The sequence below is a fragment of the Bos taurus genome, chromosome 12, assembly GCF_002263795.3.
Source record: "Bos taurus isolate L1 Dominette 01449 registration number 42190680 breed Hereford chromosome 12, ARS-UCD2.0, whole genome shotgun sequence".
NCBI lineage: Eukaryota > Metazoa > Chordata > Mammalia > Artiodactyla > Bovidae > Bos > Bos taurus.
In genome coordinates this window covers 53,788,022-53,814,869 of record NC_037339.1, presented here as the reverse complement: position 1 = coordinate 53,814,869, position 26,848 = coordinate 53,788,022, and the positions used below count along the sequence as shown (strand labels likewise).

The 26,848-nt window shown below is 41.7% G+C and overlaps 1 protein-coding gene across 1 annotated transcript in view; it reads left to right on the top strand.

The window, feature by feature from the left end:
• The first annotated feature begins 13,623 nt into the window (after positions 1-13,623).
• The window catches only part of OBI1 (ORC ubiquitin ligase 1), a 44,911-nt gene continuing 31,686 nt past the window's right edge, over positions 13,624-26,848 (top strand). The window contains exon 1 of the mRNA NM_001105458.1: positions 13,624-13,726. Coding sequence (NP_001098928.1) covers positions 13,655-13,726 — 72 coding nt within the window. The 5' untranslated portion in view covers positions 13,624-13,654. The remainder of the gene's footprint in view (positions 13,727-26,848) is intronic.

The window sequence follows — 26,848 nt, the reverse complement described above, 5'->3', positions numbered from 1 at the left end:
CAAGCATTATCACTGAAGATCAGAACTTGGAACAAATACAGACAAACGGAGTGAGCGAACAAAAACTTGGGAACTAAGCCCTAAAGTAGAGGACAAAAAGAGCTCATTGTCAATTTTTTTCATAAACCAATGAAACCCTTTTTTCCAACCAAATGTCTCAAAAATTTAATGTAGAAGCAAGCATATAAATAAGGCAGTAGTGTGGTATCTAGGTTATAGTCTTTTTATACTAAAGGTGTGTTTTACTAAGCATCACATTTGCAGCTACCATTGAAGACCAGTTATGAAATTAAATGTGCATGTTAGCACCTTTTTTTCACAAATATTCACACACACAAATTAAAACATAGTTAATTAACTATTTAGGTCAAATAAAAGCAACATGTATAACATGGAAGGATAATCAATATTTAAATAATATAATAAAATATAATTAACAAGAATATTGACCTTGACATAATTTAATATACCCTTGAGGATCCCAGAGGCATCTCAGGATTCTTCAGAGTCACGGAATCATCATAAAGAATTTCAATTATAATTGTGTAGTATTGACACTGATTATCTGAGCTTTCTGGTTGTTTGAACTCACTATGAGAGATGTCAGTTATATAGGTATGTGAAGGGAGGTGTGTATGAGGTAGGGTGTGTATATAGCACACACACACAGTATGAATATAGAATGTATACATTTCCTTCCGGCTTTGCTTTCTTCTTCTAGAACACTGCCTCCACGTTCCCCTAAAAAGCATGGAATATTCTAATAAAACATTTTCACCAGCTTAAAAAAAGGCTTTAGGCAATAATTTAAAATTTTTCCACTTAGCACGTGCTTTGACTTCCAAAGACTTGTGCTTTTGTACTTTAAAGAGTACGATGGTATTTCACCTCTTGCACCTCTATCCAAATAATGGTAGAACTGCCAAAATAAAGACATATCCCTTGAAACTTGGATACATTTAAATTTTATTTTTAACAGTATCCTGCTATCATTCAATAAAACTGGATCTTCCGGTGAAGACCTGTCCACTATCCACCGACTGCATTAGTTTCTCATATCTATATAAACTTTCTAAACTGAACTGTCCTAGTTCACTAATCTGGTTTTTAATCCTTTATGTATAGATTTGAAATCAAGACATAAGACTCCTTCACGGGGAGGTTTGCATATTGAAGTGTCCCAAGTTATATTCTGTTTTTCTAAAATAAATTCCTGCAACAATTTTTTAAAAACCTGATTTTCATTACATCACCTTTGCCCACAACTGATTTATTTATGACAACATTAGTGGCCAAAAGCAGGAGGTGTAAGAGACGTAGGTTGGATCCCTGGGTTGGGAAGATCCTCTGGAGGAGGAAATAGCAACCCACTCCAGTATTCTTGCCTGGAGAATAGCGTGGACAGAGGAGCTTGGCAGGCTACAGTCCACGGGGTCACAAAGAGTCAGACATGACTGAAGTGACTTACTTAGCACGCACACAAACCTGGTAGTTTGGAAAGTGTTCATTCTTCCAGGCAGAGAGTACCAAGGACCACAATGCTGAAAATTGAGTAAATTATAAAATTCAGTCATAGCCCATATTCCACTCCTTACCTTGTTGTGCAAGCTAGAAATTCTGGTACAGTCCTTGTTGCTGAAGACAAGTTCCTGAGCCCACTGAACAGTGAAGCCAAGCAAACTGAGATGTTGGAGTTTGGAACAGAGAAAAGTTTATCACAGGGCCATCTGAGAAGAACGCAGGACTTATGCTCAAAAAACCCTCTGAGACTCCTCCAGGGGTTTCAGGAAATCATCTTCAAAGGCCAAATAAGGAGCGGGTGGTGTGGGGTATGTAATCAGCTCCTGGTCAATTCTCTGATTGGTTGATTATAAGGCCACAGGCTCCCAGGTGGCTCAGGGGTGAAGAATCAGCTAGCCAATGCAGGGGATACCGGTTCGATCCCTGGGTTGGGAAGATCCCCTGGAGGAGAAAATGGCAACCCATCCCAGTGTTCTTGCCTGGGAAGTCCCATGCACAGAGAAGCCTGGCAGACTACAGTCCTGGGGTTGCAAAGAATGGGATACGACTGACCATGCAAACATGCATGAGGTCACAGGGTGCTGTCACAGAAGTCATAGTAATAGTAACAATGGGAAGTGCCAGAAGGTCTGAGGGCTACGTGCTCCTGATTGTCACGTAGTTGATTCCCTCCATTTGGCGGTTGTCCTTTAGCATCTGAAAAACTCATGAAATATGCAAGAGATACTTTTATCTGGGTACTTCAGAGAGGAGCTACAGCAGAGGATGTGGACAGGGAAGGCCCCCTTGGGTTCTGATAGGTTGCACCGTGCTGCCCTCTTCCCCACATCCTGTTAACAAGAAGGCTCTCTCTTCCTGAGAATTTCTCTGCACTCATGGTTCCCATTGTTCTGAGGGGCCTTGCTGTTCCCTATGACTGCTAGATATTCTAAGTGTCCTTTCCTGGCGATGGAAAAACTTCCCTGATCCCTACGCTGAAAAGACTTTCTCCTCAAGGTCCCCAAAGGGGTGTGACCTCCCACTGGACTCAGAATAAGTGGGCCATTATTCTGGCTATTACGGCTATCTTATCCAACTACATTTGATCAAGTTTTAAACGTATCTTTAACCCCAGGGTGATTCAAGCTCCTAGAGGGTAGATCCCATGTCTCATTCAATTTAATATCCTCCAAGTATAAGACGTGTTATCTGGAACATTGGACATCCTTGACAAATGATCGTTAAATGAACAGCCACTGAAACATGAGACAGAAAAACTACTTACAGCATTTAACAGCTGTGTAGTTTTGCTACCTCTCTGAACCTTGACTTTCTAGCTATAAAACAGGAAGAATGGAGGGCTGTCTATCATGGTTGTAAGGAACACGTTGGACACTTTCCAGAAATGTCTGTTGGGCTGGACCACCATTCTCACTGGGTTACCTTTTGCAGCTCTGTCAGAGTTACATGTTTGTGAAGGAAATGATGGTGAAAGTCAGACCTTTTCCTTTTGCTCCTCCTTAGTTTCTGCAAAGTTAAAGCAATGCAATTGAGATGATTTCTTATTTATTTAGAGATTTGGAGGAGGGGTAAGAGGAGTACTCTTGCCTAGAAAATCCCATGGACGGAGGAGCCTGGGAAGCTGCAGTCCATGGGGTCACTAGGAGTTGGACACGACTGAGTGATTTTTTTCACTTTCACTTTTCACTTTCATGCATTGGAGAAGAAAATGGCAACCCACTCCAGTGTTCTTGCCTGGAGAATCCCAGGGACAGGGGAGCCTGGTGGGCTGCCATCTATGGGGTCTCACAGAGTTGGCCATGACTAAAGCCACTTAGCAGCAGCAGCAGCAAGAGGAGGAGGGAATGGGAACAGGGAAAGAAAGTTTCCATCAAAGCCCCTTTGGATTGCAAATAACCTTCTTGCTTAGCAGGCCAAGGATGAGAAGATTCATTTATCAGATGACTCAAATTTTGACTTGCAGTGTTATCTCAGAATCTAAAAACTTCATCCTAGACACACTGATGATATTAAAAAGAAACATCCATCATTCAGCCTAAATTTGTATACCAAGATAATAGTTGTCTCTTAACATTTTTAGTATAAACCACAGTTAGAACTATCTACTTTGCATCACAACCCAGCACAAAATAATACCATCACCACAGGCAAAGCTTTGTATGTTTATATTCTGTTCTCTTCTATTAAAAGTTTCTCGGTGTGCTGGCTGCAACTAAGACAGATGGTGGTGAAGGTGACGGAATGGGAAAAGGGAAGAAAATCAGTATAAATTACCAAGGGCTTGTGGTCTAGAAATGGGACAAACACAAATTTCAGGTAAAAAATTTTAGCCAATTCATCCTGGTTTGAAGGAAAGAGGGTAAAGGAGATTTTTATACCTTGGTTTCCCTGCTTTTCACTCACTGATTGATTTCATGGGGATGCAACCCATGGATTGAAGACAAAAACAAATCAAACTTTTACAAGTTAACACTGCCTTTAGTGCCAAGAATTAAGATTATAGGATGAATCTTCTAGTTATTTTGGTCAATGTGAAAGTAATTATACTGTATTTTATTTTGCCATGAAGGATTTGATATATTTCATTTTTTTTTTTTTTAGTATATTTCATTCTAAAGGATGAACAATTGATGCCAGAGGATGAACAAACAATGCTTTCAAACTGTGGTGCTGGAGAAGACTTTTGAGAGTCCTTTGGACTGCAAAAAGATCAATCCTAAAGGAAATAAACCTTGAATATTCATTGGAAGGAGTGGTGCTAAAGCTGAAGCTCCAATATTTTGGCTACCTGATATGAAGAGCTGACTCATTGGAAAAGACCCTGGTGTTGGGAAAGACTGAGGGCAAGAGAAGGGTAGACAGAGGATGTGATGGTTGGATGGCATCACTGACTCATTGGACATGAGTTTGAGCAAACTCCAGGAGATGGTGAAGGACAGGGAAGCCTGGCATGCTGCAGTCCATGGGGTCACAAAGAGTTGGACACAACTTAGCGATTGAACAACAATAATACTAAAGGAACTAATCTGTTAAATGTCAATATTCAAAATACATGACAGCATTTATGATAACTACTTTGGAGTTTTTTTTTTTTCATTTTTTAATATACTGAGGAATCTTAAAAATAAATAAAAGACAAAAAGTTCAGTGGTCCAGCTGCTTGACCTCTAAAAGGTACTTATACCTGTGGGTGATAAGTTATCTGTCCCAAAGACCAGGCCACCCTCTGAAAGTTAAATGTGCGCCTCTGACATATCCACTTGCAGTAGGCAGAGGGCCTCAGAGGTGAATGGAAGCAGAGGTTGGCTGCAGCTAATCAGTAGTAATGGCACATCAACAGGACAAAGAAGTCACTAAAGGAGGACAGCAGTACCAAGACTCCAAGGCGCAGAGACTCATCAGCGGTATCTGTGTATCCAACCCGGTCCAGTAAAGAGAGCCTCTGATTCCAAAGATCAGAGAAAAGTTTTCAGGAGAGGATATATAAATATATAATTATGGCTGATTCAAGTTGTTATACAGCAGAAACCAATACAACATTGTAAAGCAATTCTCCTCCAATTAAAAAAGCTTTTTTTTTTTAAAGGAGAGTTTTCTGGTAACTCTCTCTCCAGGATTCCATAGCTGGGAACAAGGTCCCCCCAGACTCTTCATTCTCCTGAAACAACCATCACTACATGAAAGAGACAAGTCATCGGAAAGGGCTTTGCCTCTGTATTTTTCATGACTTTGCAATCTTCTTGTTTCAGTGTCCATGAATTTGATTAAGGTGAGTCTGGTAAGTACTGACCGAACAGATGCGCGAAAAAAGACCACAATTTCAAAACTGTTTTGTGTATGTGATAGTTCTAAAGGGATCATAAAATTTCATGCTTTCTTTGAATGGTCATCAAACTAGCTACTAGGAAGGAGTCTACTGTCCCTCTGGAGGCCATGTCAAGCTTCTGAAAGTAGAGGACAGCACTGTCTAAGGGAGGGTAATGAAGACCGTGGAAGCAGTTGTTGAAGTAGGAGTGAAAGAAAGGCACTTTTATGCCATGATCCCCCCAGCTGTTCGTGAGAAAATATCATGTATCACCTATTCTGTGATGTGCACGCATGCTCAATCACTTCAGTCATGTCCAACTCTTTCTGACACTATGGACCGTAGCCCTTCTGTCCATGGGATTCTCCAGGCAAGAACACTGAAGTGGGTTGCCATTTCCTCCTCCAGGGGATCGAATTCACAGCTATTTGCGTCTCCCGCATTGTCGGCAGATTCTTCACCCACTGAGCCACCTGGGAAGCCCATTCTGTGATGTGGCTGCACCTTTTCCTCTAAATTGAATTTACATGCTGGGTAACAGAAGAGGCTGTTGGACTACTTTACTGCACAGCTATCCTGCCCAGAGACTTGCCTTTCCAGACAGATCTCGCTGTTTAATTTGAATGACGATTTGAAAACACCCTTCTTGAGTAAGAATACATACACACACAAACACACACATACAATTGTTCTTTCTAATCCTGAGAACAACCTCAAATAAATTAATACACATTTTAAAAATGGTGATATATAAATATATAGAGAAACAGAGCATAAAAGGGGATAGACAGCCAGTCACTAAACCATTATTTGCTGAGACCCACTGCGCGTTGTGTCACATATGGATAATGCAGGATTCCTCTTGCTTAGGGGCCTCCAGTTTAGTTATAAAGAGGTTTTTCCAAACATGTAGAGCCCCACAGAGGTGTATCTGCCTCTGCACAGGGCTCAGCTGGGTGCTCTCCCTCTCATCTCCTGTAGGAATTAACTCAGTGTATAATTGACAACTTCCTGCATTTAGAAAGTAACTTTCACCAGGATGGGGCTGGTCTTGTCTTTCAGCTTTTTAGCTTTAGCATCTGTCATGGTGGTGCCTGATCCACTGTGCTGTGTGCTTAGTCACTCAGTCATGTCCAACGCTTTGCAACCCCATGGACAGTAGCCTGGCAGGCTCTTCTGTTCATGGGGATTCTCCAGGCAATAATACTGGAGTGGGTTGCCATGTCCCCCTCCAAGTGATCGACTATAGGTGTGAAATAATAGTTGGCAGAATAAATGCATGCAGTACAAAAACTGGTGGATATAGATCACAAGTGATCAAGCATGTGAAAGGCAAGAGGATTATAAGGAGGCTGAAACAGACAGAAGAAGCATCATGAAAGAGGTGAGACTTAAGACTTGGTCATGGAGTTGGTCAGCTCCATGAATGGAGTGAGGGGGAAAAGAAAGAGAAGTCATAGATCAAAGAATTGAGGGTGGCAATGTGGGGAAATGAAGCTATATTTTAAATAACATTTGTAATGATTCAACTGCTAAATAAATTCAAATGCTAAATCCAATGACTGGGAATGTTGAGTGTGTAAAGAGGGTTTACCTAAAAGAGGTAAAGCCACTCAGCAAGACACCAGCCAGCTGCTGAGGGCTCTATGGCCAAGTGCAGGGTGCATTTGTTAGAGAGGTACTCAGAGGTGGAATGCAGTTAATTGTAGGGCTTCAGTAAACAGGATGAACAGCGTCCTAGCTTTGAGTTCCTATGGGAGACTCTCATCTTGGAAAGACTGCTCACATCTAAACTAAGGGCAAGAAGAACAGGATTGTTATCTGTCAGGCATCTTTTTTTAATAGTTTTTTTTTAAGTATTTTTTTAAATTTCTCTTTTAAAAGTATTTATTTTTCGGCCATACCATATGGCGGTGTGGGATCTTAGTTCCCTGACCAGGGATGGAATCCGTGCCCCCTGCAGTGCAAGTGAAACAGAGCAGGACCCTATAGTCCTTGCCCCACCCCCCACCTCCACCCCACCATATCCTTTGCCTGCCTTTTATCTGTGGAAAACTTCAGTCAAAGAATAAATTTAATCAGAGGAATGAGAAATGCAGAAACAAAAGAAAACAGTCAAAGGAGACCAAATAATGATAATGTGGTCATTAAGCATAGTCAAGGATCTTTAAGTTCCTTCTCAAGGGCTATAGATAATATTCTGAGCTATATACTATGGACTATCTTATAGCTACTGAAATGCCAGGTGGAAGAAGTTAACTATGTGATGATCAAACTATACCCATGACATAGCTAGCTAGCTAGCTAAGTTGCTTCAGTCATGTCTGACTCTGTGTGACCCCATGGACGGCAGCCTACCAGGCTCCCCCGTCTCTGGGATTCTCCAGGCAAGAACACTGGAGTGGGTTGCCATTTCCTTCTCCAATGCATGAAAGAGAAAAGTGAAAGTGAAGTCACTCAGTCATGTCCAACCCTCAGCGACCCCATGGACTGCAGCCCACCAGGCTCCTCCGTCCATGGGATTTTCCAGGCAAGAGTACTGGAATGGGGTGCCATTGCCTTCTCTGATACCCATGACATAAACAGCCACAATTCTGAGAACTGGCCTCAAAGAAATGGAAATAAACCGACCCTGGAAATGAAGATTAACTGTACCTAAAACAAGATGCTGCTGGTCAGACCACTGATGATCAATCTGAAGCTGTCAGAGGTAACTATACTGTTTCTGCATGTAGCCCCCTCCTTCCATCTATAAAAGCTCTTCCCCTCTAACTGTCAGTGGGGGAAGTCAGCCTTTGGACAGGTGTTCATCACCCCCCAACACCAGCTCCCAGCATCTGAAATAAAATAAACTTTCCTTTCCACCTATTTGGACTGTTTATTGGCTTTTGAGTGGCAAGCAGTTGGACTCCATATTCTTTTGGTAACAGAAGCATGGAATCTTAACCATTGGGCTGCCAGGGGAGTCCCTGTGGGGCACCTTAAAGACAAACCAACCAGAATCTTAGAGCTGGGGTTCCTATTCTGCTACTCTGACAAGTCCTACAACCTCTCTGTCTTGTGATTCCTGCTATAATATTCCTGGAGGTAATATTTCTTACATTTATTCTTCATTATTCAACAAACATTTGTGAAGTACCTCTTAGCCTTCAGTTCAGTTCAGTCACTCAGTCATGTCCGACTCTTTGTGACCCCATGAGTCGAAGCACGCCAGGCCTCCCTGTCTATCACCAACTCCCGGAGTTCACTCAGACTCATGTCCATCCAGTCAGTGATGCCATCCAGCCATCTCATCCTCTGTCGTCCCCTTCTCCTCCTGCCCCCAATCCCTCCCAGCATCAGAGTCCTTTCCAATGAGTCAACTCTCGCATGAGGTGGCCAAAGTACTGGAGTTTCAGCTTTAGCATCATTCCTTCCAAAGAAATCCCAGGGCTGATCTCCTTCAGAATGGAACTAAAATATTCTTTTAAAAATTACCTGATTTAAAACAACCACCCAATTTGCAACATTTAAAAATATTAAAAGTTATAACTTGTTACATCATAATGCCAGGGGCTAACCAACCATAAGAACACCCAAAAGAGAAATCACTGTCGAAATAGACATTTTTACAGTGGAATAGAAGACTTGGACTCAGTCCTCCCATTTATAAAGTGACTCATTAATAGTACAGGGGCTGGCACGTCACTGATAATCAATAATTTGTTGAATGAATAAATACAGGCAGAGACACTGTCTGATTTACAGCTGTCTATCCACTCTTACATCAGTGCCTGGCACATAAAAAATATTTAAATGTTGGTGGAATAACAACTAATTACATTTGTTTATTTATTCTGTGATCATTTATATTGTGATTACATACAAATTTGATGAGAAAATTCACTATTAAAACCTCAAATGCTACTCAAGAGGCCAGGATTTGGTTCTAAGCCAATGCAGTATAACTGCAACTTTCCTACTAGAATGTAAGCTCCATGAGATGAACTTTGAGTTCATCTTCTGAAATGTTTTAAGTAAAAATACATTAAATGAATGAATGCTAACTTCCAACATCTATTCTAAAAAGAAAAATGGCAAGAAGACAACAACAAAAAACCACTGTGGAAGGAAAGCCTAAGTTCCTCTGTCTGTTGTAGTAACAAGCATCTTTCATGACACCATCCTGAGACATTTTAGCTCAGAATTTCCAGTCTGTGAGAAGATGGCACCATGCTTGACATCCACACAATTGGGCCAGCGCCTCTGATTAATTTTTAATCCAACTTTTATGAGTTTTCTCAGTGTTAACCACAATCCAAGTGGGGGTGTATAAATTTAAAACCAAGGGGAAAAAAAACTCTTCTTCAGGAATGAAAAATAAACGTAATCTGAAATCAATATTTATGGAGTTGTGATTAATTGACTGATGACCAAATGATTACAAAACGTCTGTCTGAAACATCTACTCAAATTTATTAGCTTTGACCAAAAAAAATTAAAAAACAATCTGAACTGGGTCAATGAAAAATAATGCATTCCTAATCAATTTTTAATAGCACTTAAGATTTTATATTTTTTTAAACTTTCTTTTAAATAATTTATCATAAAAATGAATCTGATTTAAACAAGGGGTAAAAGGTGTTCCATGGCTATTTGATGGTTTTCTTAGCAAAGAAATTCTATTATGACTGACTTTTTATTACTGAACTACTTTATTAATAATAATACATCTTGCACTTACACTAAGGCATTTAGCCAACAATCTCAAAGAGTTTAAGTGCAATCTAGGACTTAGTTTTTCTTCTACCGTTACCTGGTGATTTATTTTATCTAGTCTTGATTTCCCCATTTGCAAAAAGGAAAGGCCTGAATATAAACCCCTAAAGATCCTTCCAAGTTCTAAAAATTTATAATTCTAAGGATCTGAGGGGCTTTGGAGAAGGCAATGGCACCCCACTCTAGTACTCTTGCCTGGAAAATCTCATGGACAGAGGAGCCTGGTGGGCTGCAGTCCATGGGGTCGCTGAGGGTCAGACACGACTGAGCGACTTCACTTTCACTTTTCCCTTTCATGCATTGGAGAAGGAAATGGCAACCCACTCCAGTGTTCTTGCCTGGAGAATCCCAGGGACGGGGGAGCCTGGTGGGCCGCCGTCTATGGGGTCACACAGAGTTGGACAAGACTGAAGCGACTTAGCAGCAGCAGCAGCAGCAGAGGGGCTTTAGCCCATTCCAGGTGCTGTATCTGATCAAACTGCTCAGGTCACAGGATGCTTCATGGGGCTATGAAGAAGTTGAGAAAGAAATTGAGCAGAAAGTTAATGAGCCATGTATTCTTGCCTATTAACATAATAGCAATACTATTTAATGATTTGGGCCATACAATGTCTGTTTAGAATATGATTTGTCAAAAAAGAGAAATGCCTTTCATGGGGCAGAGGGAAGAATGAGTTCCTGGCCTTAAAGCATTTGCATTATTTAAAGCAAAGCCTGGGAATTGACCTAGAATCAATCTGGACCTAGACAAAGTCCTAATTAGCCTATATTGCTAACAGTATTACTCAGAAATGTGTGTGTGTGTGTTACTTATCTACGAAGCATTAGTGAGCAGAGCAGGTATGTTATGGTATGAGCCTATCTGTGCTTATGCACACAGTAATACATGAATGAAAATGTAAAGATATACTACAGAATGTTAATAGTGATTACCACACAGGATCTAGAGGTGAAGCGTAAGGCTAGGGGAACTTTTGCTTATTATTTTATATATGTGCAAATGGCATCATTTTCAAGATGATTCTTATTATGGTTATAATTAGCACAATGTAAAACAGTTTTCCATTTTGAAGTGAATAACAGGTAAACACAATGCTTAAGGTAGCCGGGTCTCTCATAAAGTTCAGTTCAGTTCAGTTCAGTTCAGTTGCTCAGCCGTGTCCAACTCTTTGCTCATAAAGTTAGTTTGTGGCTAATGAAAATATTATGGTTTGTGGACTAGTCACTCAGTACTAGATATGAGATAAATTGAATACAATCCCAGACTTCAGGAAACTGTTGTGGGGGCAAGCACATAAACAACTATAATAAAATGTAACAAAGTTAGCTTAGCACAGAAACAGCTACATGGTCAGAGCACTAGAAGAGCATTCAGAAGCTATGATGATGATAGCTAACCTGGGGAGGGCTGTTGGAAATGGTCTAGGTTTAAATATTCTGGGGCTTCCCTGGCTCACATGGTAAAGAATCTGCCTGCAATGTGGGAGACCCAAGTTCAGTCCCTGGATTAGGAAGATTCCATGGAGAAGGGAATGGCTACCCACTCCAGTATTCTTGCCTGAAGAATTCCATTGACAGAGAAGTCTTGTGTGCTACAGTTCATGTGTTTGCAAAGAGTTGGACAAGACTGAGTGACAAACACTTTCACTTTAATCATTCTACTTAAAATGCAGGTTTTTATTTTCTAAATATATTTTTTGTGACAGTATTAACACCAATCATCAGGATAATTAATAAATGAACTTTCCCTAGTAGCTTTGGAAAAGTCTTTTTTTTTTTTTTCCAGATTATCTTCAACATATCTTCCTATTGCATAGTCTCCAGGGATCTGTGGGAGAGACAGAATATTCTCAGCCCTTTATCCCATTCAAGATTGTGGGGATGACAGGTACAAAAACACCATGATAGGTTTAAACAAGGAGACAAGAACAAGGAAGAACACAGTAAGATGGGAAAAGGCAAACCTTGAATGACAGTAGGTAATGACCTGGATCTTTCTCATTCTTAAGCCTTAACCTATAGCCAGGAATACAAAAGATGCTTTAGCAAAACATGTGAAGCCTAGACCCCATTGAATATGACTTCAAATAGCCAGAAAATAGCCAAACCAGATGACTTTTAGCCCAGGCTTTCTGGAAAAGTGGCTGTTAAACAGACAAACAATGTGACTATTTTGCCCAGATCTCCAATTCCAAGCTCAGGGATGGTCTCCAATTCTTAGGAAATTAAGTTACTGAGCTGTGTGGAAGAATTCTCATTGTCACTTATTAGTCGATTTTGAACTGGAACTGGCTGCTTCAAGTGAATTGCTGGCTGTGCCAATCTCATTATCTGTTCTTTTTATAGAGTTGATAGTAAACACACACTGACCTCATTCACCACACACACACACACACACACGCTTTACCAATGAGGAAGCTAAGAAGCAGAGGGGTTAAACGACAGTTAAACAAATAAAAGCCAGTAGAGCCAGGAATTTGTTCAGGCTGGGATTTCTACCTTGCAGTCCAGGTGCAGAATCCCTTTAACCATGAGATTGCTTCTTGTAATTATACTGCTCTCCCCTGCAAGAAGAGTACTAAAAATAGTTACAGTTTTGTTTCTAAATCTTATTCACAGATTGCATTTGTTTACATAAATTGATCACACTGGCTCTTCCTTACTTAAATTGAAGTTAAACTCCAAATCTGTTATTTATACTTGATTCACTGTTTTTTGTTTTTTTGTTTTTTTTTCCATTGGTAGGAACTGCTAACTTATAGCCTCACATTCTTCCTCAGAGCTTAACAGCCTAGGGGTACATTTCATTCCCAGCCAGGCGCCTGAAATGAAGAATTAAACGCTTGTGCGACTGCTGTAGGCGAGTGTGGATGGTTCACACTATTAGAAGCTTCTCACATGTGGGTGTAAATCACAGTCCACGGGTCTGATCGTTAAGTCTCTTTCAGATAGAAACTACAGGAGAACCAACAGTGAAAGCATGTCTTCACGGAGAGCAGCGATTAATGCACCCAACGTTTCTGAAACCACCGCGTGTCGTTTTAAGGTGATATTACATCATTTAAGAATGTAAAGAGAGCTGAACGCACAAAGTTGCTTGGAAAAATTTAAACGTAGAGACAATGTCTTTCCTCTTCCGTTTTTGACTGCGCCGCCTTTGCAGACTGTCAGGTTTAATCTTTAGGTGGAAAACTCTCCCCCAAATGCCCATCTTCCGGGAAAGATCCTGGGATTTCAAATCGCCTTTCCGCATCCTTCCTCTCCTCTCGCTACCAAACTTTCATTTAAACTTTCAAGATCCTCGACGCCCGTAGTAACCCGGCTTCCTTCCCGTTCTCAGGAATCCTTGCAGCTCCCTAACCGAGGAAAGTTTGTTTTCGAACTAAAAAGGAAGGAAAGGAGGAAGGGACCAGACGCCAGCCGCCGCGCGTCGGGAAAGCGCGTTTTCGTTTCCGCGGCCGGCGCGTCGTGGCCCTGCCCGGCCGCCGTAGCCGGCCTCGCGCGGCCTCAGTCGCTGGGAGAAGCCGCGGTCGGCGGGACTTCCGTGTTGGCGGGATTCTGAACGCTGCCATGGCTCAGACCGTGCAGAACGTTACATTGTCGCTCACTCTGCCCATCACGTGTCACATCTGCTTGGGGAAGGTAATGGGTGATGCCTGACACGGCTCCTAAACGGGGTTGGGTGTGCAGGGGCCCTCCGGAGCCCAGGGCTGGCTGGGTGTGCGGCGGGGACGCGGCGCGAGGCGCCGGGCTAGGTGAGGACGCCGACCCTGTGTTCTCCTCTGGCCAGGGAGGCCGCGTCCCCGGGGGACAGAGGGGACGAGTCGGGACTCACGGAGTCATCTGTGCGCCTTTCGGAAGAGGATGACAGCGGCGTGGGGTGGGGAAGTAAGGTGGCCTCAGCCGGGTGACTCCCGGCGTCGAAGGAGGCCTGGTCAGAAATGAATCCCTGCAATTCACGCCCCCCCCCGGTGCCACCCCATTGCGGCTGAAATCACGTTTTCTGGGAGCCTCGCGACGGTTCCATCGTCCCCTGCACGAATTAGAGTGTTTTGTTCTTGGGCCTTCGGTGCTGGCTGGGGAGGCTTTTCCATTTTCAAGATAATTTTCTTAACTTCACTCGGCCTTGAGAGTGGCCTTTGCTCTGGGTTCAAAATTTGAAAAAGTAAATAGTACGTACCCCTGAATGACTTTTAGAATGGGAGATGTGGTCTTTAATTCCAAGAACGGATCAGCCACGAGGTAGAATACCCTCTCTCTTGTGATGGAAGAGGTGTCTACCGTGTTTATGAAACCAGGTGGAGAAAGTTGTAAGAGTTCTGAATTAGAAACGGAGTTTTGAAGGTTCTCATGCGTTTGTCTCCTCTTTCATTTCCATTTGTGCCTCCCGTTCGGTTTTTAAAAGAATATATTGTTTTACTATGCAGGTCCAGAAGAAACTTACCCCACCCCCCACGGTGAATTGTTTTACGTTTGTGGGGAATGGATAAATGTGATGTGTTTATGCCCTACACTGAAACTGCAACCACAAGCATAGCGTTAAGAAATGCAGACTTCATGGGGAAAGCATTTGAGTGCCAGTCAGTATGATCGTCTAATCCTCTAAGTCTATGTGAATTTTCTGAGTTCAGAAAGTAGTAGGAAGTCAGGCTTGGGAGAAACTGATAGCTCTTGATATACATCAGAATGAAATGCCAAGGAAATAGCAAAGATACTGTGAGAGGATATAGAGATGGCTTGATCAATTCTGATGGGAGAGCTTAAGAATGGCCTTTGGAAGGTGGTTATTTGAGCTTGGTACTTGCTAGTACTGCCTACCTTTGTAGCTGGGAGGAGGAGAAGATGATTCTGTTTGCTGCAGTCTACATTTGGCTCTTGACTTGAAGTTCCACAAGTTAACTTCTGAGTGAATTTACTCCCAACAGTGGCCTGTTAAAAGGCTGATAAAATATCCTTGGAAAATAATTTTCACTTGGTTGTAGTTGTGCACATTATATCTAGTTTCCATTAGTTAATGGGCTGTGTTGAAGATGTCTTCTGCCCGGTTGATTTTCCATACCTATGCTTTCTGTGTTTTAACAAAAATGATAACTAATAGAATATAGTGATTTGCAGATTACAAAATGCTTTTGTATGCATTTTATTATTTCATTTACCACTCTTATCAGTGCTGTGAGATAGGTAGGGCTGGTTTCCCCATTTTTCAGATAAGGAAACTAAGGCGTAGAATCTCCAGCATTTGAACCTCTGTTGTTTGCATTTGTGTCTTCAATAAGTTACATCCAAAATCTCAGATGAACTCATTCATAACAGCAGACACTTCTGGTGAATTTTTCCCTCCTATACTGGTTAGCTGTATTCTAGAATTACATCTAATAACAAAAGGTTTAGATCAGATCAGATCAGATCGGTCGCTCAGTGTGTCAGACTCTTTGCGACCCCATGAATCACAGCACGCCAGGCCTCCCTGTCCATCACCAACTCCCGGAGTTCACTCAGACTCATGTCCGTCGAGTCAGTGATGCCATCCAGCCATCCCATCCTCTGTCGTCCCCTTCTCCTCTTGCCCCCAATCCCTCCCAGCATCAGAGTCTTTTCCATTGAGTCAACTCTTCCCATGAGGTAGCCAAAGTACTGGAGTCTCAGCTTTAACATCATTCCTTCCAAAGAAATCCCAGGGCTAATCTCCTTCAGGATGGACTGGTTGGATCTCCTTGCAGTCCAAGGGACTCGCAAGAGTCTTCTCCAACACCACAGTTCAAAAGCATCAATTCTTCGGCACTCAGCCTTCCTCACAGTCCAACTCTCACATCCATACATGACCACAGGAAAAACCATAGCCTTGACTAGATGAACCTTTGTTGGCAAAGTAATGTCTCTGCTTTTGAAAATGCTATCTAGGTTGGTCATAACTTTCCTTCCAAGGAGTAAGCGTCTTTTAATTTCATGGCTGCAGTCACCACCTGCAGTGATTTTGGAGCCCAGAAAAATAAAGTCTGACACTGTTTCCACTGTTTCCCCATCTATTTCTCATGAAGTGGTGGGACCGGATGCCATGATCTTTGTTTTCTGAATGTTGAGCTGTAAGCCAACTTTTTCACTCTCCTCTTTCACTTTCATCAAGAGGCTTTTTAGTTCCTCTTCACTTTCTGCCATAAGGGTGGTGTCATCTGCATATCTGAGGTTATTGATATTTCTCCCGGCAATCTTGATTCCAGCTTGTGTTTCTTCCACCCCAGCGTTTCTCATGATGTACTCTGCTATGTAAGTTAAATAAACAGGGTGACAATATACAGCCTTGACGTGCTCCTTTTCCTATTTGGAACCAGTCTGTTGTTCCATGTCCAGTTCTAACTGTTGCTTCCTGACCTGCATACAGGTTTCTCAAGAGGCAGGTCAGGTGGTCTGGGATTCCCATCTCTTTCAGAATTTTCCACAGTTTATTGTGATCCACACAGTCAAAGGCTTTGCCATAGTCAATAAAGCAGAAATCGATGTTTTTCTGGAACTCTCTTGCTTTTTCCATGATCCAGCAGATGTTGGCAATTTGATCTCTGGTTCCTCTGCCTTTTCTAAAACCAGCTTGAACATCAGGAAGTTCATGGTTCACATATTGCTGAAGCCTGGCTTGAAGAATTTTGAGCATTACTTTACTAGCGTGTGAGATGAGTGCAATTGTGCGATAGTTTGAGCATTCTTTGGCATTGCCTTTCTTTGGAATTGGAATGAAAACTGACCTTTTCCAGTCCTGTGGCCACTGCTGAGTTTTCCAAATTTGCTGGCATATTGAGTGCAGCACTTTCACAGCATCATCTTTCAGGATTTGGAATAGCTCAACTGGAATTCTGTCACCTTCACTAGCTTTGTTCGTAGTAATACTTTCTAAGGCCCACTTGACTTCACATTCCAGGATGTCTGGCTCTAGGTCAGTGATCACACCATTGTGATTATCTTGGTCGTGAAGATCTTTTTTGTATAGTTCTTCTGTGTATTCTTGCCATCTCTTCTTAATATCATCTGCTGCTTTTAGGTCCATACCATTTCTGTCCTTTATCGAGCCCAACTTTGCATGAAATGTTCCTTTGGTATCTCTGATTTTCTTGAAGAGATCTCTAGTCTTCCCATTCTGTTGTTTTCCTCTATTTCTTTGCATTGATCGCTGAAGAAGGCTTTCTTATCTCTTCTTGCTATTCTTTGGAACTCTGCATTCAGATGTTTATATCTTTCCTTTTCTCCTTTGCTTTTTGCTTCTCTTGTTTTCACAGCTATTTGTAAGGCCTCCCCAGACAGCCATTTTGCTTTTTTGCATTTCTTTTCCATGGGGATGGTCTTGATCCCTGTCTCCTGAACAATGTCATGAACCTCATTCCATAGTTCATCAGGCACTCTGTCTATCAGATCTAGGCCCTTAAATCTCACTTCCACTGTATAATCATAAGGGATTTGATTTGGGTCATACCTGAATGGTCTAGTGGTTTTCCCTACTTTCTTCAATTTAAGTCTGAATTTGGCAATAAGGAGTTCATGGTCTGAGCCACAGTCAGCTCCTGGTCTTGTTTTTGCTGACTGTATAGAGCTTCTCCATCTTTGGCTGCAAAGAATGTAATCAGTCTGATTTTGGTGTTGACCATCTGGTGATGTCCATGTATAGAGTCTTCTCTTGTGTTGTTGGAAGAGGGTGTTTGTTATGACCAGTGCATTTTCTTGGCAAAACTCTATTAGTCTTCGCCCTGCTTCATTCCGTATTCCAAGGCCAAATTTGCCTGTTACTCCAGGTGTTTCTTGACTTCCTACTTTTGCATTCCAGTCCCTTATAATGAAAAGGACATCTTTTTTGGGTGTTAGTTCTAAACAATCTTGTAGATCTTCATAGAACCGTTCAACCTCAGCTTCTTCAGCGTTACTGGTTGGGGCATAGACTTGGATTACTGTGATATTGAATGGTTTGCCTTGGAAACGAACAGAGATCATTCTGTCGTTTTTGAGATTGCATCCAAGTACTGCATTTCAGACTCTTTTGTTGATCATGATGGCTACTCCATTTCTTCTGAGGGATTCCTGCCCACAGTAGTAGATATTATGGTCATCTGAGTTAAATTCACCCATTCCAGTCCATTTCAGTTCGCTGATTCCTAGAATGTCGACATTCACTCTTGCCATCTCTTGTTTGACCACTTCCAATTTGCCTTGATTCATGGACCTGACATTCCAGATTCCTATGCAATATTGCAAAAGGTTAATGATTTGTAAATAGACATTTTCTCATGTCTACTGTGGAGACAAAAAGGCACAATTGGTTGACAGCCCCGAGTACTGTATTCAGACTAAGTTCTAATCCAGGTCTTCCACTTAACTAATTCTATACAAGTTACTTAACTTATACAAGTTACTTAATGTCCCTAAGAGCAGTTTCCTTATCTGTACAGTGGGAATGATAATAGTATTAGGGCTTCCCTGGTGGCTCAGACAGTAAAGAATCCACCTGCAATGCAGAAGACCTGGGTTCAGTCCCTGAGTTGGAAAGATCCCCTGAAGAAGGGCATAACAACCAATATTCTTGCCTGGAGAATCTCTATGGACAGAGGAGCCTGGCAGGCTGCAGTCCATGGGGTCGCAGAGAGTCGAACATGATTGAGTGACTAAGCACATACAGACATAGTGTGAATCTTGACACTTATCATTTAAGAAATGTTAACCTTTGTTACAGGCACTGAGGCAGACAAACCCTCAAAAATGAGGAAACCAACTTTTTCAGTCACTGCTCCTCCCAGTTGCTTCCTGAGGCCAGTACACTCAATTGATGAAGATTTACATTTCCAGAAGAGTAGGACCTGTTTGTTCTGGAAGTTGCCACAGTACATCCAGTGATTTTTTGTTGGTTCCATACTCTTTTGCCTTTTGTGTAGTTAAAGCAAATCTGATCTGCCTGTGCTACTCGGCCTCCCCTCCACACCAGTATTTATGGGGTGCTGGAGACAGTCTTTCATCTCCCTGACGCACACATTTCTGGCCACCTCTGGAGTCTGCCTTCAAGCCCTTCCTGGCTAGGCCTCATCTTTTGCTGCTCTCGCCATTTGTCCCTTACAGAGTTAACAGGTCTTCATTTTTTATTTTTCAACAGAATCAGGGGCCATTATCCCGAAGAGTTACTGTTAAAAAAAAAAAAAAGATGCATATTACTTAAGGAAATTAGGGGTGGGAGAGACTTTGAATTTGAAGAGATAGTTGCTGCTTGGAATGGGGGTGAAGGTGAAGAATGGTGGGGAGCAGTAGTCGAGATAGCCCAAATATGTATGTGGTTAATGCTTTGTCTTTTCAATACAAATGTACTTAAAATTGAAAAGTTTAAACATTTTGCATTTGCCACCCCCAACTGTACGTCAGTCTTAAAGGTGGATTATCTCTGTTCAGTGTTTAGCAGCGTTGCCACTATTGTAAGAGCTCTGTGTCACCTGGAGAGGTGAAGTGCACACCCTGTGAGACAGTTCATATATAACACTTTCTGGCCTATTCCGCTGTAATTTTTTCCCGTGCCTTGGGCTAGTAGGCCAGCAAGCTGAAATGACCCAGCCCAGGATATTTAAGTGACATTTTGGTACTGCTGCCAGAATTCTACAGACCAGTTTATCTCTAGGTAATCCAGGCTTTTATCTCTTCAATTAGGATTCAAGCTGTGAAAAGAAACTGTTGCACGTAATAGTTTTATTGACCAACTCTGCGTTTTGCCATGAGTGACAGCCAAATGTGGAATGCAGTTGGTTTTAATCAAAGGACAAAGGAGATTCTCAAGAGAAGTGGCAAGCGACTAGACTTCTAATACCGTTTAACAATGATATAGCATATCCAATTATTTCTCACTTGAGAATGAATCCAAATTCGGGTACCACCCTTTAAGATAAATATACATAAACTGAAGTATTTGAAATCATTTGGAAAGGATTTGAAATTGAGATTGGAATATAGATGGAACAGAATAGTGTTGGAGTGAACAGACATGATAGCAACTCATTAAATAATTAAAAGTATTTCCATTTGGAAGGGAATCAAACTTTGTGTAGCTCTACAATATTAAGATTTATACTTAATATAAATGGAAACTTTCTGGCTGAAATAATCAGAAATGAAATTAGCTTTCTTACAATGTGTCCAGTCGTAGGATAGACTGTTTTCCACTGGGAATACTATGGGAAAGAACCCTTCTTTCAGGGAGGACTTCTTGCTTTGCTTTCTACACACATCATTGATTTAAAAGGTTGAAAAGAGGTAGGGCTAGGTGTTACCTCTAGGGCCAGAGGTAACACCTTAGCAACCTAGCATCCTAACTCTCGGTTGACTAAATTCATTAATCAGTGCTCATCAAGGGCTGTCGATTGGCCAGAGAGCCATCCTCCTCAGTACATTGAATCCATGTTTGAGTCTTGATTGCCCCTCAGCTCCCAAGAGTGGATTTAAGAACCAGCCTTGTACATAATCATCACAAGAATTTGCTTTGAAAAAAAGCCATGTGGAGTAAAAGTGTTGCTTTTTCTCCCTTATCTAGATTAAAATAAGCTTCAAGAATGCAGACACTTTCAGAAAAGTATAACAATAGTGTGTTTTCACATAGAGTATAATAAAAATTAATTCAAAAAAGTGTTGATATATTCTGGTAATTTTCAAGTTTGGCATATAATAGCTGGCATATAATTTACTTCACAAATAAGATTCCAGTTTATCCTGAAAGCCTTCTAGGTAGGGATAAAGGTGGGCGAGGGGAGGTGTATTAGCTTTCTTTCTAACCCAGACAGAATTGGAGACCCAGACCAATAGGCATTAAGTAGCTTAGTTCTCAGGATCACACAGTTTTAAAGTTCTAGTCCTGAATTCTGGCCCAGAGCCAAAGATTTCTTGCAACATAGCAAGAGCAATCCAGGAATTTTGTTTTTAAAAATTGCCAAATTTGTAAGGTTGAGAAGGTAGGCTCTTCCTACAGTCATTTATCCCTCAGCTTTGTTCTTCAGTCTTTCTGTAGTAGGCCTCCTCTAGTGAAACCCGTGAAGTTTTGATATTGGTGCAAGAGAAGGGAAAAGAAAGGTTAGCTCTAGTCTCCAGTAAAGGTGACTGAAGAGCAGAGAAATTGATTTTAAATGTATTTGCCAGACCAGTTGGTAAAGTTTATCTACAGCCTTTTCCCTTGCATCACCTCCATTAATATAGTATCTCTTTTCTGCAATCCCTGCTGATCCCAGTGTCTTGATTCTTTCAGGTGTATTTCCTCTATTTCTTACTCCCTGATTATTGTTTACTAAACTTGCTCTCAGGAAGAAAGATCTGTTTCTTAATTGAAAGAGCACTCAATTTGCATGTTTAATGGTGGTCGAATGCTGGCTCTGCCACTTAGAACACATATTTATTTCCTTGAGTCTCAGTTTCCACTGGCTGCAAATTAATTTGATACTATCAACCCCATTAGATTGTTAGGGAAATTCGTGTACATTTCCCAGACCAGCAGTTCTCAATAGGATGGAAGTGCATTTTGTTGTGTGGATCACAATAAACTGTGGAAAATTCTGAAAGAGATGGGAATCTCAGACCACCTGACCTGCCTCTTGAGAAACCTGTATGCAGGTCAGGAAGCAACAGTTAGAACTGGACATGGAACAACAGACTGGTTCCAAATAGAAAAAGGAGTACGTCAAGGCTGTATATTGTCACCGTGCTTATTTAACTTACATAGCAGAGTACATCATGAGAAACGCTGGGGTGGAAGAAACACAAGCTGGAATCAAGATTGCCTGGAGAAGTATCAATAACCTCAGATATGCAGATGACACCACCCTTATGGCAGAAAGTGAAGAGGAACTAAAAAGCCTCTTGATAAAAGTGAAAGAGGAGAGTAAAAAATGTTGGCTTAAAGCTCAACATTCAGAAAACGAAGATCATGGCATCCGGTCCCATCACTTCATGAGAAATAGATGGGGAAACAGTGGAAACAGTGTCAGACTTTATTCTTCTGGGCTCCAAAATCACTGCAGATGGTGATTGCAGCCATGAAATTAAAAGACACTTACTCCTTGGAAGGAGAGTTATGACCAACCTAGATAGCATATTGAAAAGCAGAGATATTACTTTGCCAACAAAGGTCCGTCTAGTCAAGGCTATGGTTTTTCCTGTGGTCATGTATGGATGTGAGAGTTGGACTGTGAAGAAAGCTGAGCACCAAAGAATTGATGCTTTTGAACTGTGGTGTTGGAAGAGACTCTTGAGAGTCCCTTGGACTGCAAGGAGATCCAACCAGTCCATCCTAAAGGAGACCAGTCCTGGGTGTTCTTTGGAAGGACTGATGCTGAGGCTGAAACTCCAATACTTTGGCCACCTCATGCAAAGAGTTGACTCATTGGAAAAGACCCTGATGATGGGAGGGATTGAGGGCAGGAGGAGAAGGGGGCGACTGAGGATGAGATGGCTGGATGGCATCACTGACTCGATGCACAGGAGTTTGGGTGAACTCCGGGAGTTGGTGATGGACAGGGAGGCCTGGCGTGCTGTGATTCATGGGGTCGCAAAGAGTTGGACACAACTGAGCGACTGAACTGAAGTGAACTGAGAGATATTTCTGATTGTCTTCAGAGCAGTGCTACTCACATCTAGTAGACAGAGCCTCAGGGTGCTTCTAGCTAAACTTTCCATAATATATAGGACAGCCTTCTACAACACAAAAATTTTTGTTCCAAAATGTCAGTAGTGCCAAAATTGACAAACCCTGCCCTAAACCCTTGTGTAACTCCTGTTAGGGAAGTCTAGGATAGATTTTGGACTTCCCCGGTGGCTCAGACAGTGAAGAATCTGCCTGCAGTGCAGAAGGCCTGGGTTCAGTCTGCCGGTCGGGAATATGACCTGGAGGAGGGCATGGCAACCCACTCCAGTGTTCTTAGCTGAAGAATCCCATGGACAGGGAGCCTTGTGGACCACAGTCCACGGAGGCACAAAGAGCCAGACACAACTGAGTGACTAAGCACAGGATAGATAGTAATGGACAGCACCTTTAGGTCTGACTCCTTCCAGATATTTGCTTTTTAAGAAAGGGATTTTTGGTGGTAAAGTCTCTCAAAACTGAAACATCTTCAGATAAAAGACACTATGTAGTAGAATTATATATTATTGGGCTAATATTTCTTGTACCTAGGACTGCCTCCTCAGGCCCATTCCAGTGAGAGAAGAGCCTTCTTTTCACACATTCCTTCATCTTCTCTTTCTCTTCTTCCTCCTTCTCACCAGCTTCACTGGGCATTACCCTGGGATGTCACTTCAGCATGCTTACTCCAGATGAGTTTGGAATTGTACATGCCACTTATCTTTGCCATTGTTGTCTTGCATGTTTTTTTCATAAGGGTGCTTACTATGTTAATGCCACAGATCTCATTTGAGAGTAAATAGAATAAAAAGTCTAATAATATAGGCAAATTATGACTATTTCATATCTTGAGAAGATCTTATTAAAGGAAATTATTTGTGTGTGTGTTTTGCTGTTACATATAGCAGGATCTGAGTAGAGGAGATGGGTGGACAGGAGTTGAGGGAGGGCTACATTCTTTGTATTTTGTTTCTGTAGTTTATGGTCAAATAAATAACAAGTAATTTGTTCTAGGAGTTCCTTCTCATTTATCAGTTCCTGTTCTCCTAAGTAAATTTAAACCATTGTCTAGAAATTTTCATCTGATAAGTACATGGTCCAAAGAAATGAAGTAGTGAGCTGTTTCAAAATCCAGCACAACGGTGGCCATAATACCAGGTATTAACAGTGCCGACGAGTCTCCTTTGGGTGACACTGCCAGCGGCTTTCAGCTGACAGCCAAGTAGTCTGCCTGCGGTTGTTCTTCGGTATCATTTTGGCAAATTAAATGAAAAGGTTAAACTTACACTTTTTCAAAATTTGGCAGTGGCCGTTGACCTTTTGCTTCTTGGATGTTTTTAGGAGCATTATCTCAGCCTTTCATTTTAATACATCAAAATTCACTTATGTTAATACTAGAGTGTGCATTGTATAAGTTGTTGGTGGTGGAGACTAAGATGAGCAGGACAGTGCCCCTGCCCCCTGGGAGCCTAAAATCAAATAGGGAAAGCAGGATATAGATAATTTTCCAAGTCCAGTGAACATTAAATCATTGCATAAGAAATGCGCTTATGAGAATTCAATAAAGATCCAATTAATTCTAAAAAAAAGATTACTGAAGGTCTTACAGAAGAGGTAAACTTTGATTTTCATCTCAAAAGATGGGAAGGATTTTATTTTGATTGGGTAAGTTGCAGGCCAGCAGAACATATCAAGCTAAAAAATGAGAGCCCAGTAAATAATAAGTCTGTGTTCTTCATATTCTTTTTGATGAACATCAGGTGTATATCTATGTGGTTGAAGTATTGGTTTTGTCCAGTATTGAAATGGATTAAAGGAAATGGCCATTTAAGAAGCAGATTGCATTATTCTTTGGATGCGGTACTCAAAACTGTGAGTAGGGGGAAAAAGTTGTTTTGCAGGAGAGCAGTGCTCCGTATTGTAGCTGGGTGGCTCTGGCATCAGTGTGAAAGGTGGACAGGAGTGAACATGTGACAGCAAGGATGCTTGGAAGAGGTCATTGCAGTAGCTGGGGTAAGAGAAGGGGAACCTGAACTCACTGAGTTGAAGATAGAAAAAGAAGGGATAGATGGTAAGTAAAAGAACATTTAGTGGTAGGTTTGCCACATTGCGACTATTTGGGGATATACTTTTTTCCCCCACATTATACCATCTCTGGAGTCTTGTTGTATTTTATAAGCCATGGCATCTTACAGGGCTTCCTGTGTGGCTCAGCTGGTAAAGAATCTGTTTGTGATGTGGGAGACCTGGGTTTGATCCCTGTTTTGGGAAGATCCCCTGGAGAAGGGAAAGGCTACCCACTCCAGTGTCTTAAATTTTTCATCCTTTTTTCCTGGTGATACAGAAGATATGGATATATCTTAAAATCCCTGGCTTTTTAAACTGATACATGATAACAGAATTTGGTGCCAGATTGGATGGTGAAGGTGAGAAAAAAGGGTGAGTCAGAGAACTCTGAGTATTCTAGACCAAGGGATGAGGTAGAGATGCCATTAACTTAGACAAGAGAGAGTACAGGAGCGGGGTGAATGTGTGGAGGCTGGGCTTATCTTTGGGCATACTATGGTTGGGGCAGCTTTAAGATCCCAACATGCAGTTGGCTCCTGGGCATGTGAATATAGTCCTTGTCTCCCTGCCCCCACCCTTTTTTCTTTTCTTTTCCTTTTCTTTCTTTTCTCTTGAGGAATTGCTAAGTGGAAGTCTCAGTGCTTACATCTTTATATTATTAAATCTTAAACAACAGCTGAATGAAAAGTGTACTAGGTTAAACCATATATCTCAGAACCGGAAACTGATGCCATTGTTTTAACTAACGGGCTAATCCAAAGTCAAACAGCTCAATAGGTAGTAGAGCTGGAGTCTGCCCCAGGTTTCTTTTGAAGCCTAAGCTCTGCCACTTACTGAGATCCAGTTACAGAGGCTTCTCAGGAACTATTACTGTAGAAAAGATGTTAACACTATGTAATACATGAGATTGAGAGAAAATAGAACTTTGTCAGATAAGGTATCCCAGGACAAAACTTGAGGGAAAGCAGCTATGCCACCTCCTGTAATCTGATTGTGAGCGTCTCACTTTCCGCTCCTCTTCTCATCACACCGACTCCTCCAGTGTTACTTCAGCCTTTTCATGTCATCGTTGCCACTCACAGACTCAACGGTGTTTGACCATCCTGCTCCATACATGACCCTAGTAAATGTACTTTCTCATCTTTCAAAATAATTGCTTTAATCTATTTTCTCCAGTTGATATTCCTCCCTGCTTCCGACTTACAGCTGGTAATCTCACCTCCTATTTGATAGACAAAATAAAAGTAGTTGGAACATGAGTTCTCCCATCTTTCTATCAACAGATCTTCCATCCTCTGTGTTTGTTCTTATAGCCTTGGTTTTCTTCCCTTTTGTTAAATTGGAAGATAGCTCCTCACTCCATATGAGCCACAATCTGCTTGCTTGTGCTTTGGATCTCATTCCCCTCTTGACTGCTTAGCAACGTTGCTGTCTATGGCTCTGATCCCTCCCTGTCTTCCTCTATCATTAACTAATATCTGCTTTTTTACCATACCATTCGCATTATCATTCCTTTCCGTGGCCACATGTTGTGCTCTCTCCTTTACAGCAAAACATGAAAGATGACCTGCCTGTAGTCTCTGTCTTCATTTCTTCACTTTTCCTTGTCTTGCACTCTCGAATCAAGTTTCCATCTCAGTGCCAATATTCACTGGAAACAGTGCTTGTCAATTACAGACCACAGTGACTTCCATGCAGTTAAATCTTGTAGTCACTTCTCTGTCCACATCAAATTCAGTCTCTCTTCAACATTTGACATGAGTGACCACTCTTGAAAAACTTCCTGTGTAACACCATGTTCTCCTGTCCTCCAGCACAGTCCCTCCTCCTCATTTCCCTTTGCCAGTTGCTCCTCCTCTTCCTCTGTGTGCTGGAATGTATACTGTTCTGCCCATGCAGGGGATCTTCTCCAGTCCTGTGACTTTAAATGCCATCTTTTATGCCAATGATCCTCAGACCTTGCCTTGTCCATTTAAAAGCCGGGTTGGTGTCACAAACTTAATAGACCAAAGCAGAATTCTTGATTTCCACCACGTGTGAGGCCTTCTTTTTTGCAGTGAAAGTTGCTCAGTGGTGTCTTGACT